The sequence below is a fragment of the Lathamus discolor genome, chromosome 4 (genome assembly GCF_037157495.1).
Source record: "Lathamus discolor isolate bLatDis1 chromosome 4, bLatDis1.hap1, whole genome shotgun sequence".
Taxonomy (NCBI): Eukaryota; Metazoa; Chordata; class Aves; order Psittaciformes; family Psittacidae; genus Lathamus; species Lathamus discolor.
Genome location: NC_088887.1, coordinates 116632371 through 116643401, shown reverse-complemented (window position 1 = coordinate 116643401; position 11031 = coordinate 116632371). Strand labels below are relative to the sequence as shown.

Genomic DNA, 11031 nt, shown 5'->3' with positions numbered 1-11031 from the left:
GTCAGTGCAGACACAAGGGATTGGAGTTTTAATGACACAAGTTTTTTGCTGTGAAGGGAGAAGGCGGCTGTTAATCATGCCTGGAGCCATCCCCCTTAACTTCATTTACGTCAGAGACCTGGGCTCCATGCTGCTGGAGTAACCATTTGGAGAAGAGCAGTTCATCCTGGAGGGGCTCAAACTACACTGATTTTGCTTGGGAAGGACCTTCCAGGATCAGCGTGCTCAGACGTGGGTTAACTTCAGCATGACCTCAGGCTGTCCTCATGCAGCTCCTTACTTATGGAGGGCTTTGGAGGTATTTTGGACTCCATATGCCCAAGTTGGAATTGAACCTACCAGGGCTGAGAGCATCAAGGCATTGAGTTGATCCCAAATCATCCCGGTGAATTTGGACTTAATGTGAGTTACTTACATAGAGAAATGTGGATCCTTTTACAGAGCAGTCACTGTGCTAATGCACTTGTGAAGTGCAGAAATGGTTTGATTACTTACTGTGAAAGTATTTTTGTCATACTGAGTACCGTGTCTCTATTACTACTGGTCTGCACAGAAACTTGTCCAAAGCTGAGTTTTGTTTTCCTGTTGTTCTGAATGTCAGAGTTTGCTCATGAGCATTGTGCAAGAGTATCTACAGCAGTGTGAGAGAGAGATCTGGATCTGAGAAACTCTATTTTCAGTGGTGTTTTATTCATCCATGTCATTTGGAGAACCACACAGTCGAAAACAAGAGCACAGGAACTTCACCCACTTACCCATTTTTATTAGTGTTACGGAATCCAAACAGCCTTCATTGAGAAACAAAATATACACACAGAGTCAGTTTGCTAATACAGAATAATGTTCTGAACCATCTTACGTAGTGATTGTACGTACAAGCAGATCCTGCCCTTTACCCTTACACCAACTCCCGAGTCCTCCAGAAGGTCTCTTGTGTGTTCTTGCACTGTTGAACAATAACGTACATCCCAGGCCCCCCATAACAAGTGCGGTGATCCATACAGCCTGCGATTCCTCCTGTCAGAAGGTGGCTGTGGTGGATTTCGCAGTAAGCACTGAGACACTGATTGCAGTAGAGCAGATGGCAATGGAGACTGAAGGGGAATGACTGTTTCTGCTTTCGAAGGAATGTGGCTTTTGAAAGGCTATTTCTTACACGCAAGTTGGTCTGCTCTTGTACTCCCTCAGAAAATACTTCCTGTTGTGGAAGAGAAGCTGAGTGAAGCAAGACGGTAATGGGTATATTAAACTGGTGAGCCCAGTGTGGGATCCTGTCATGAAAGAGCCATGCAGGAACCCAGACCAAGCAATGCCCCTCAGCCTGGAGATGAGAATGAGGCTGGAGTAAAGATCCTCATATACATGACTCCCTTTGATGTCAGATGTATCTTTTACAACCTTGTACTCACCTGTTTGAAAGATCAATGGGGCAGGCATGGTTTCACCTACTTGGTGTTTATTTCCACTTCTACAGTAACCATCTGTATTAAAAATGAATTTGGACTGAAGTGTAGTCTGGTGCCACTAACTCTTGAAGTACACTATGAGGAAAGAGACCTCAACCTAGGGCTCAGAAACTGGCTGTTTGTTCTGAATAACTTTAAATAGCAGTTGCAATGCAGGCAGAAAGGCTTCTTTGGTTGATGCAGTTGTTTTCATTAGTTTAGTTAACAAAACACTGAAATACCTTAAGTACACCACTATGATCCTCCACAGAAGCATTAAAAGCACTAATTAGGCTTACCTAAGAGCAATGAAATGATTGATCCCAGCAGCTCACACATGCCCCTTGGTGCTCCACAACCCTGTGAGGCTGAGGCACTGGAGGACAGAGGAGCTGCAGAAGCCCTGGGGGAGTCGTGCTCTGCTCCCCTCTGACAGAGAGGGGCTGAAGCTGCATCCTGCACATCCAGTGTAAACCATAAACAAGACTCTAAGTTGCAGAGATGGAAGTAAACTTTGTCCTGTCGATTGCTCCTCTACCACCGTGCCCTATTGGTAGAAGCTGCCATTTCTTCAGATAAGGCATCATTTACATGGCTTCCTATGGTCCAGGTCAAAGTGAAGGGAAAAGCAAGAAGGTGATATGTTCCAGCGGCTGTCACTGCTTGTCCCTGTTGGCAAATGCTCTCTTGAACACTGCTGTGCAGGCACTAACACTGGAGGGTTCCTCACTCCATGGCTGTTTTCTAGGCTGCAATGGAGTCAGAGCTGATATTTCCTTTTACCAAAGGGGAGAGTTTCCCTACTTGTGAATGGATGTTTTTCCTCCACTGTACTTTATCCTAGCGCCCAGTCTCTCTTCAAAGCCAAGTGATTTCCACGTAAGTGAACAAAGACCGAGCTCTAAGTTTCTTTTAGGTGGCAAGTGCAATGACCTTGTATTATCATCTCGCCACTGAGGTTAATTGCATAGGGGGCCTTGTTTGTTTCTTTTTGCTTAAGCTTCCTCTAGTGCTACAGTACTAATAAATTACCCTGGAGAGAAATAAATAAATAGGTTGGCATCTCCCAGACACCGCGCTGGAAACCAGAGGGGCTCAGAAACGCTGCCCCCATGGTCCTGGGAAGGTACTTGGCACAAATAGTCCCTATCATACAACTGTCTGTACAGGAGCGACGCACTGCGCGGGAGAGCCGGCTCGCTCCGAGGATGAGGTGGAACGGTTGGTGATCTCCCTCTGCAGCTCCTCCACTTTCTTCTGCAGCTCGGCCCTCTTGGCAAGAAGCTCCTTGTAGCGATTGTGGACAGGTTCCTGCAACAAAACGTGCAGCTGAGTGAGGATGATCAGAGGCTGGAACACCTCTGCTGTGCAGAGAAGGTGAGAGAGCTGGGCTTGTTCAGCCTGGAGAAGAGAAGGCTCTGGGGGGACCAGAGCAGCTCCCAGTGCCTGAAAGGGCCAACAAGAAATCTGGAGAGGGGCTTTTTTATAAGAGCATGTAGGGACAGGACAACAGGAATGGCTTTAACCTGAAAGAGGGCAGATTGAGATTAGATATGAAGAAAAAATTCTTCCCTGTGAGGGTGCTGAGGCGCTGGCACAGGGTGCCCAGAGAAGCTGTGGCTGCCACATCCCTGGCAGTGTTCAAGGCCAGGCTGGACGGGGCTTGGAGCACCCTGCTCTAGTGGAAGGTGTCCCTGCCAGTGGCAGGGGTTGGAAGTGGATGAGCTTTAAGGTCCCTTCCAACCCAAACCATGCTGTGATTTCTATAATTTCCCCATATTCTGAGTGAGATTATCCAACCTGCTGAGTATCTTCAGCTCCTGCGGATTTCATGAGGCAGCAGCCTCCAGCTGAGCACCCGCACCAGGCGGTGCTGCTGTTTCATTTGCTGGCTATTCATTTAGGCTTTTGGGTTTAGGTTTAAGCAGCACCATTGTAGGTTTCTACATTAATTCTTGTGCTTCAAAGGTGTTGAACTCCAAATGGACAGCATTAGTACCATCAGAGAGGGAAATAAAAGACCGATCCTGAGAGGAGGCACACGTACCTGGGGTTTCATCCTGGGGTTCCAGCGGATGTAGTAGCCGACCCACAGCTCGAGGTGGCGCATGCTGGCCACGGGATAAAGGACATGGTTGGAGTAGCTCACGTACAAGGGGTTAGTAAAGTCTTCCAGTTGGCTGTTGATGTAAGACCAAAGCGATACGGTCTTTTTTGGAAGGCTCTGTAAGGGAAGGGTGTGGAGGAGGCTTTATTTCCCCTACGAATCCCAGCGTTCATCTACAGGGCTCAACAGCGTGTATACATCTGCCTGTCATTAACACAGAGCCCCTTGCCTTTCTGTAGCTTCAATAATAACCCTGCTCTTTTGATGTGGTCACTGTAGGCGAAGCGCACAGAGGCAGGCGGAGGCACACACGCACCCTGGCACAGGAACACGCAGTGGGAATTGCCATCGGCACAGCAACAGGACGCTGGCGTTGAGCTCTCGCTGCTTTAGTTAAACTTCACTCTTTAAAGTGCTCCTGGGGGACTTGCACGAGTATTTAATTGCAAAGAAATAAAGAAAACATTTGACTTGGGCCCTGATCTAGTGGAATAATTAGGCCTGCGAATAGTCCCGGTGAAACCAGTGTGGAAGTGCCTTCTAGATTAAGTATTTCACTAGGCTGAGGCCTTAAAAAAAAACCCTAAACCTACACAGCACAGCGGTGTTCTTCTCTGGAAATGGCAATTATTCCAGCGCTGTGAACTCTAGAGGAAACAGGGACCCTGATTTCACTACAGTACAACAGGGTACTTTTTAAGCTGTTTTTCCTTTTTAACTGATGTGCTATCAGATACAACCACATCAGGTCCAGGAGGCACTGTCCTCGGTGTACCTTAGGCTCCAACCTTCTGGTGACAAAATGCTTCATCTTCAGGTCACTATTTTCCTCCTGATTCCAGACTGTCTGAATGTTCCCATCTCTATGGTCCTCCCTTGGCAAACAAACCTGGACCAGACTGCAGGGCAGAGCTGGCTTGTGGCGGGACCTAGAGGCACGTCCTTCCCAATATTGGCAGCTCTGTCCTCTCCCTCTTGGAAAAATGCAAGCACAGCAAGAACCAGTTACTTGCTGTAACCTCTGTGAGCAGAATGACAATGCACACTTGGTAGTTAAAAGCAACCTAAAGGCACTACTTTCAAGAAAAGGGAGCGCAGAACGGTACCAGTCTGCACAGAGGAGGTTACATTAAACTGAACTTCAAAGAAAAACTGCATTTCCAGCTCCCTAGGAGACACCAGGAGCTATTCAGCCACCAGTGAGTAGCTGAAAGCCATGCTGAAAGCAGCAGGACTGTCCAGAGGAAAGCAGTGATGCTCCGAAATGTGAAGTCTCCAACAGCAGTTTGCAAAGAGGGAAATACCCCATGTCCCAGCTGTTAAGAAGAGAGCTTGGCATTACCCAGACCTGCGGCTGCTGCTGTCTTTTTGCACTGAAACAACTTCTCTAGCAATATCTGGCCTGCTAAGGCAATCACAGTACCAGGCCTTCACCTTGGTGAGAAGCTGTCTTACCTCCTTCACTCTCTGCTGCTCACTGCTGCACAGGAAGGTCCCAAACAAGCAGCTGTACAGGTGGTCCAGGATGGTTATCAGGAAGTACTCGTTGAACTCAAATGCTGTAGGAAACTACAGACAGAACCAGAAAGTTAGGCTGGAATTTTAGAGAGGGAATTGCAAATCAGCTTTCTCCCACTCGTGGTAAGGAGCTGTCCTCTCTTTGATTCCCAAAACAGGATTTGTCCCTGTTCCCTGCCTAGCTGGACAGTCAGGATCATATTTGCTCCTCCCAGAAGCAAGAGTTTCTCTCTTGGGAAGCTGCTCTACACGTGCAGAGAGGAATTTTGAGCAGAAGCCAGAGGTCTGAAGGGTTTGACCGTTGTGTTTATACACACTCAGTGCTGCTTCAAGTCGAAGCCTGCTCTGCTATGCCTGCCCCTCATGACAGCCCATGCAGTGACACTGTGAGCAAAAGGCTGAAGCACGTGTGAAATAATGCATAAAAAGAACTGGATATTGCCTGGAGCCAAATGGAAATCACCTGTGTGTGTAACACAGCCCTTCCCAGAGGGAACAGCAGGGAGGCATCCTGCAACAGGGGTCAGTGGGAGGAGCAGGTATATGGGTGGGAACTGTGTTTGCTGATGGTGTTCCATGCAGACACAACCAGACCAAAGACAGGCAGAACTGAAGCTCCACAAAGTGTCCATAAGAACATGTGCAGTGAACCACAAAGACATGCTGGGGCAATGGGAAGGAGAACAGGAGGCCTCACAAACCACCCTGCTCTGCCCAGGTTGCCCCAGCCAACATCCTGGCCTCACAGCTGCAGGACAGGATGCCTGCTTGCAGGAGCAACCCAAGGAGAGCACAATGGGTCTTAAAAGTCACGGAATGGTCTGGGTTGGAAGAGACCCTAAAGCTCATCCAGCTCTAGCCCCCTGCAACGGGCAGGGACACCTTCCACTAGAGCAGGTTGCACCAAGCCCCTGTGTCCAGCCTGGCCTTGAACACTGCAAGGGATGGGGCAGCCACAGCTTCTCTGGGCAACCTTCTTTTCACAAGCTCACTTTTATTATAGCAGCATGTAGTTAAGCAGCACCCACTGAGTAACAAATCCGATGCAAGCTGACATCGTGGCCTGCCTGTGACCTCGTGCATTCAGGCTCTCCCCTAAACAGACCCTGTGCAGGTCCGCCTGTTACCTGTTCCTGTGCCCAGACACCAGCTCTGCGGACATGTGTGCCACCTGGAACCTACCTGTCTTGTCATCTGCCAGACACAGTCGATGAACTGGAGGAAGACAGGAGAGCGATCTGCATCTGCATGATTCTTGTCTCCATGGCCAACTCTCTGAAACAGAGCAAGACAGAGAACTGAGCTGCACAGGGAAACTGCTGCGGTCCCCTCTCAGTCACCCACACCTTTACCAACAGCTTTAACAAGGTTCAAATGAATCTTGGTTTTGCTTTGTCCCTATCAGTGTGTAATGGAGTAAAGGACAGCTACTCCCTTCCTCTTTGAAGTGAAATTTCTTTATGGGGATATTTTCATGCTAAATGAAAACAGGAGTTGTTTGACTAGCGGCTCCAGATGCTGTGCTGGCACCGGTTCCAGTCAATAGCTACAGTTCAGAAGGGGAAAAAAATGGGAATGCTTCTTGCTTCAGCTGCAGCTGTCGCCCTGGCTACTGCAGTAGTACAGTGCGCTCGATGTGAGCAGTACCTACAGGCACGGCATGCGGCGGGAACCGTCACACAACACCTCGCTGCTTCCAAGTGCTGTACAAACACTGACCCAGCACATCTCCCGCCACCTCAGCAGAGGCAGTGATGAAAGCATCCCCAGAAGGAGGCCTCCAGCCCTCACCGTGCTGTGTGGCCAGCGCAGGATTCCTCACAACTAGCACAGTACATGAGGGGCTGTGTATTACCCAGGAGCCCTGAGTACCGTACAAAGAGCACACAAGTATAAGGAGGAAATTCTTTCCTGTTAGGGTGGCGAGGCACTGGAATGGGTTGCCCAGGGAGGCTGTGAATGCTCTCCCTGGCAGTGTTCAAGGCCAGGTTGGACAGAGCCTTGAGTAACATGGTTCAGTGTGAGCTGTCCCTGCCCATGGCAGGGGGGTTGGAACTAGATGATCTTGAGGTCCTTTTCCAACCCTAACTGTTCTGATTGTGTGATTCTAAGTAACAGAGATCCCCACTTCTGTAATACCGTTGTCCCCTCACCAAAGGAAATCACTGTCGTTATCTTCCTCATATAGACAGGGAAGCTAAAATACTCATCATTCAGACACCAGGTAACAGCTTTGCTGCAGCAAAACTTAGTGCCTCAGTTTCCCCACCTTCCTCAGAGCATCTGACTGTGCAACCCACCATCGCATGTGCTGTAAACAGACCTTGCTCTATCCATTGCCAGTATTAACAGCCACAAGAGAACAGCTACCAGCAAAACACAACGGGAACAAAGACTGAAAGGATTCTACTGAAAGGAGTCTCTCAATTCCCATCAATGCAAACCATAACAAACTGCTGCGTCATACACACCCAGAAAGCTGCTCTCTGCCAGCTCTAGACACACAACCATGAGCTACTCTTGGTCCAGTCTCAAGCTGCTGACCTTTTACCTAAACAATTAAAAGTATCTCAAAAATAAAATGTATGTGAAGAGAATATGAAGTCAAGGCCAAAACCAAATTCCCCACTCTGTTCAAAACCAAGGCATCTGTTAGGTGACAGTGTTCAAGCAGTCTCAGAAAACAGACTGAACTGGAAAGAGATGTAAAAAAATACCCCAGTGGTCTCTGCCAACTCCCAGCAGAAACACCTATCCTGAACCCAAAGCACACTGTTTAAGGTTAAGCATGGGAACACATGTCAGTGAGGCACCTGAGAGATTTAATACTACCTGTCCCTTTATCTAACCAATACTGTGTACAGGGAGGTTGAGAGATCACTGGAATTATAGGCAGAAAACAACAGCAGCAGCAGCAGCAGCATTCACCTTTTCAATGTGAGTTCAGCTGGGGGGGCTTCCCACAGGAAAGGCCTAACTCCTCTGAAAGCCTTCAAGGTGGACAATAACCTTTTGTCCAGTGCCTTCCCAGGGCTAGAGACTCACCAGCTGAAATCTGTGGCCGAAGCTCAGCCACTCCTTCTCCACCAGCACTTCAAAGCCCCTGATAGTCCGGTAGTAGCCATCTAACATGAGCAGAGACAGAGAGGTGAGCTGGGCGGTCCGGTCCCAGCCATCACTGCAGTGCACAACCACAGATGTCTTCCCTGACTCCACCTTGTCAGCGATGCGAAGGGCTCCAGCGAGAATGAGCTAGGGCAAGGGGAAAAATGAAGTTACAAAACCTCTTTGGAACAGAGACTGTAAATGAAAAATGGCCAGTGACAACACAGGGCAAACCAAGGGCTCTGCCTGCCTCAAGGAGAATGGTAAATCAGTTCCAGCTACTTTATAACTAGGACAGCAAATTGGTGAACACATCTGCTGTTCCAGCCAGATGACAACACATCTAAGCTGTGGTGTAGGCACAGCTCTAGAAGAGCTTTTGCATTAAGCTCAGTCCTTGAAGAGGTCAGGATTTAAAAGCAGGAGCAGTATGTGTCTGACACAAACACAAAAGGCTATCGCCTTGAAACTGCCTCAGAAGCAGTTCTGCCCCTTGTCTGCATTAGCAGGTTGACAATGTAAGCTGGACATTGATAGGAGAGAAGGAGCTTAATTTGAAAACCAACATCCAGAGAAGCTGAAGCGTTTTACCCCACTCATTCTGACTCTGCTTGGGCTCCTGAAAGGCTGATGGGTCACAAACTCCCAGCACTTACTGGTCTGGACCATCAGTAACACCAGGATGTCAAGGATCCTCCAGTCAAGAGCTTGGAAACTCTGGGACTGAACCAGGGCTTTCACTGTTACACGCTACCAGGAACACACTTGACTTCCAAAACACCATCTCTCAGTATTTCAATCGCCACGCTCGTTCCTCTTCCCATCTCTTCCAAGATTCCTCATTCCATGAAATAGTGGTTTTAGTTGTTTATAAATTGAAACCAAATTTTAAGTCTTCAAATTGCTCATGAATTGAAAAATCCAGCCCTGGAGCTGGCTCTGGATAACCTTTCCCAGTGAACAGACTGGTACTTGCAGATACTGAGCCACACCAGGGGATGCAGAGATGCGTACCTTGATATGCTCTAGCCAGTGAGTTGACTCTAAATTAGACAGCCAGTGAGTCTCCTCGATATTGGGATACACAATTTCCTTCAGTTTTCTTAGTGACTCTCTCATAACATGGATATTGTGAATGTCCAGGAACACTAACTCTGCATTCTGATAGGCATCCTCGCTCTCATAGCCTCCTCCTTTAGCCTGCAGAACAAAATCCACATTAAGCAAATCCATATTTTATACTTTATCCCCATCGTTTGCCCTGAGCAAACATCAGCTCACCAAATACCACAGTGATTGTGCTATCTGAAGCAGGCAGAAAACACTGGATTTATCTTACAAATGAGAACAAACGTGTACAGGCACACACTTTGCGTCTCTCTCCTGCAATAGTTAATGAATGCTGTAATTTTTACCAAAGAATATCACATTACAAGCTTTCTTCTTCTCTGTAATTATCATTTATCCCCATTCAAGCTGCTAGCTCACTGGAGTCGCTGTTCTGTCACTTGCAGATTTACCGTACTGCTCCAGAGCACTTTGTCCCCCACACTAATTGCCTTTCCTAAGCAGAGGGAAAGACAGTTTAAAAATAAGGAAAAACATCAGCTTTAGTGCAACAAAGCAGTTCTGCCATTAAAACAGGGCTTAGAGTGATGGCATGAGACATGCATTTTAAAAAGGGTAGAAAGGATCCTGGAGACTAGCGACCTGTCAGCCTCACCTCTGTGCTTGGGAAGATCATGGAACTGATCCTCCTAAGAGCTACTCTAATGCACATGGAGGACAGGGAGGTGATTTGAGACAGCCAGCACGGCTTCACCATGGGCACATCCTGCCTGACCAACTTAGAGGACTTCTATGATGAAGTGACTGCATCAGTGGACAGCGGAAGAGCTACGGATGTTGGACTTCTGTAAGGTCTTTAATATAGTCCCCCCATAACATTCTTCTCTTTGTATTGGAAAGATACAGATTTGATGGATGGACTGTTTGGTGGATGAGGAATCGGTTCGATAGTCACACCCAGAGGGTAGTGGCCACAAGCTCAGTGTCCAGATGGAGATCGGTGACAAGTGGTGTTCCTCAGGAGATGCCATGACCAGTACTGTTTAGTATCTTAATCAATGACACAGACAGTGGGATCAAGTGCACCCTCAAACAAGTTTGGAGATGAACCAATCTGAGAGGTGCAGCTGACAGGCCTGAGGGAAGGGATGCCATCCAGAGGGACATGGACAACCTTGAGAAGTGGATCCGTGAGGCTCAAAAAGGCCAAGCGCAAGATCCTGCACCTGGGCTGGGGCAGTACCCCAGTACCAATACAGGCTGGGTGATGAAGGGACTGAGAGCAGCCCTGCCAAGAAGGACTTGGGGCTACTGGTGGATGAAAAGCTGGATGTGACCCAGCAGTGTGCGTTTGCAGCCCAAAAACTGTATCCAGGGCTGCATCAAAAGGAGCGTGACCAGCAGGTCGAAGGAGGTGATCCTGGCCCCTCTACTCCCACTCTCATGAGACCCCACATGGAATACTGTGTCCAGCTCAGGCATCCTCAGCACAGGAAAGAAATGGACCTGTTGGAGCAGGTCCAGAGCACCTCTGGAAACAGGCCAAGAGAGTTACGATTATTGAGCCTGGAGAAGAGAAGGCTCCAGGGAGACCTTATTGTGGCCTTCCAGTACTTAAAGGGGGCTTGTAAGAAAGATGGGGGCCCACATTTTAGCAGGGCCTGTAGGGACAGGATAACAGGTAATGGTTTTAAACTAAAAGAGAGAAGACATTTTTTACAGTGAGGGTGGTGAAACCCTGGACCAGGTTTCCCAGAGAGGTGGTAGAAGACTCATCCCAGAAGACAT

The 11031-nt window shown here is 48.3% G+C and overlaps 1 protein-coding gene across 2 annotated transcripts in view; it reads right to left on the bottom strand.

Annotated features, from left to right (window-relative positions):
- Nucleotides 1-669: 669 nt before the first annotated feature.
- Nucleotides 670-11031, bottom strand: part of MTMR2 (myotubularin related protein 2) — a 61007-nt gene continuing 50645 nt past the window's right edge. For both annotated transcript variants that reach the window (XM_065678724.1, XM_065678725.1), the window contains 6 exons: nt 9190-9375; nt 8116-8322; nt 6253-6345; nt 5008-5121; nt 3493-3669; nt 670-2756 (listed from right to left, as the gene is read on the bottom strand). In XM_065678724.1, coding sequence (XP_065534796.1) covers nt 2595-2756; nt 3493-3669; nt 5008-5121; nt 6253-6345; nt 8116-8322; nt 9190-9375 — 939 coding nt within the window. In that variant the 3' untranslated portion in view covers nt 670-2594. The remainder of the gene's footprint in view (nt 2757-3492; nt 3670-5007; nt 5122-6252; nt 6346-8115; nt 8323-9189; nt 9376-11031) is intronic.